This window comes from Phalaenopsis equestris, unplaced genomic scaffold (assembly GCF_001263595.1).
Source record: "Phalaenopsis equestris unplaced genomic scaffold, ASM126359v1 Scaffold000421, whole genome shotgun sequence".
Classification (NCBI taxonomy): domain Eukaryota; kingdom Viridiplantae; phylum Streptophyta; class Magnoliopsida; order Asparagales; family Orchidaceae; genus Phalaenopsis; species Phalaenopsis equestris.
Window position 1 is genome coordinate 1 of NW_018164862.1, and position 1,899 is coordinate 1,899.

General features: G+C 40.2%; 1 protein-coding gene across 2 annotated transcripts; it reads right to left on the bottom strand.

Moving 5' to 3' along the window:
* Positions 1-512: 512 nt before the first annotated feature.
* Positions 513-1,702, bottom strand: LOC110027234 (homeobox-leucine zipper protein HOX12-like). Of its 2 annotated transcripts, none has more exons than XM_020728574.1 (3): positions 1,430-1,702; positions 1,000-1,322; positions 513-916 (listed from the first exon to the last, which is right to left on the bottom strand). In XM_020728574.1, exons 1-3 carry the CDS (start codon positions 1,515-1,517, stop codon positions 695-697), a joined length of 633 nt encoding a protein of 210 aa, XP_020584233.1. In that variant the 5' UTR covers positions 1,518-1,702; the 3' UTR covers positions 513-694. The 2 variants fall into 2 exon arrangements, with proteins under 2 accessions (XP_020584233.1, XP_020584234.1); XM_020728575.1 differs by having other exon boundaries at positions 727-900.
* Positions 1,703-1,899: the final 197 nt, after the last annotated feature.

Below are 1,899 nucleotides of genomic sequence, written 5' to 3' on the forward strand. Positions count from 1 at the left end.
ATCATGTCACGTGTATCTGACTGAGATCACTTAAAAATGATGAAAAAACTCTTATTGTGGTGTTATTATAAAACAACTCTAATAACACCACAATAGTACAACAATACCAACGGTGAACAACGCTAATAACATCACCTAGAGGACCGTGCAAATAACACTGTAGTTTCGCTTCAATAACCCAACAAAACAACTCTAATGACATCACAATAACACCGCAGTAATACCAGTGAATAATACTAATAACATCGTTTGAAGGACCACGCCAATAACATCGAGTGTTATTGGTGTCTTTTCGTCATTTTTTACGTGCTCCCAGTTAGACACAACAATATTTTATTGGAGTCATGATGAAGAGCTATATGTGCCCCAGTTAGACACAACAATATTTTATTGGAGTCATGATGAAGAGCTATATGTGCTATTTTTTCAAGGACAGTACCGAGCTTCTTTTTTTCAACACAACTACAACGCAAGTAAATGGTAAACTGACACTAAACGAGCTAAAATTCCAGTAAATTAATATAAGAACTTAAAATAATAGTTATAAAAAAGTTAATTAACACTAATCCACCCATTATTGCGGTAATTATTAACAAGAAGTAGAGAACTAAATGATCTAAACTTGACAAGCAACGTATTTACATAAATCTCACACTTATTTACATCTTAATTATCATGATTATTGATTAATTAATCAAAACCCATAGAAATAGCTCATCTCCATCACGTCATAATAGTTGTCTGCCAATGCAGACATCTGCATTGCATTCTCCTTCTCCATCGCAAATTTCCCCAAATGCGTCGGCATCGTCAACGAGATCGGACTTCCTCCGCCAGCGGCGGCGGAGATGGAGGGCGAGGTAAGTCTCCTGATCTCCTGCTCCGATTGCACCAACTTGTCTTTAAGATTCGATAACTGCCGTAATTTCAGTTTTGATTTGGTAAGGGAGAGTGGATTTGAAGGGGGTAGAGTTAGGGTTTGAATTGGGGTAAACTGACCTCATTTTCGAGTTGAAGTTTCTCGGCTAGGATGGCATTGTGGGAGGATCTGAGATGGGTGTACTCCTCCTCAATTTGCTTGCTCTTCCATCGAGCTCGACGGTTCTGGAACCAGATGGCGACCTGCTTTGGATCGAGGCCGATCTCGGTGGCGAGATTGACTTTTCGGCAGGATTCCAGCTTGCGCTCTTTATCAAAATTCATCTCCAGGAATCTGACCTGCTCTTCGCTGAGACGCCGCTTCTTTCCCTGACCGTAAACCTCCGCATCGCCATTGGGGACGTCTTTCGCCTTCTTCCTTGTCCGCCGCTCCTTTGATTCCCCTGGATCCCAAATCCAAAGCATGAGGTCAATCTACAATCATTTAGCTGAAGCAAAATGGAGATATAGCTAGATTCGATCAACATAGTTTAATGAGATGGATAAAAACCTCGCGCCATTTGGGGGTAGAAGCCCGATGAGATGATTGATGAGAACAGAGACTCATCTTCTTCCATTGATTTCATAACAGCGGCCATCGGGCTCAAGTGGTTGCTCTTTCTCTCTCCCTCACTGTTTCTCGATCTCTTCCTCCTCTTCCTTTCTCAGTTTCTCAGTTTTGGACCTTTGGTGCGAGTGGAAATAGCTGGCCATTCGACTGAAATCTCGAGCTATTTTTATAGTAGTCGAAGAACTCTTATCAAACAGACAAGAATATCGAGCAAATTACATGCCTACCCCTTTCTTATCAAATTAGAGTTTGGGTGTGAAATATGTACCCCTTTCTTATAGATGGATAAAATTTGGTGCCATTTTTGGCAATATCCTTCAGACCTTTCAGTTTCCAAAATTAAGCACTTTATTGCTTCTTAAAATATATTTGTTTCTATTGCTGCACTACACAAATATATATATATATAT

Bases quoted from the DNA above. Each gene is read 5' to 3' on its own strand.
- LOC110027234 (XM_020728574.1), bottom strand. From the start codon at position 1,517: ATGGCCGCTGTTATGAAATCAATGGAAGAAGATGAGTCTCTGTTCTCA. The intron at 1,323-1,429 runs GTTTTTATCCAT...TTTGGGATCCAG, and splicing joins CTACCCCCAAATGGCGCGAG to GGGAATCAAAGGAGCGGCGG. The intron at 917-999 runs GTCAGTTTACCC...AAATTACGGCAG, and splicing joins AACTTCAACTCGAAAATGAG to TTATCGAATCTTAAAGACAA.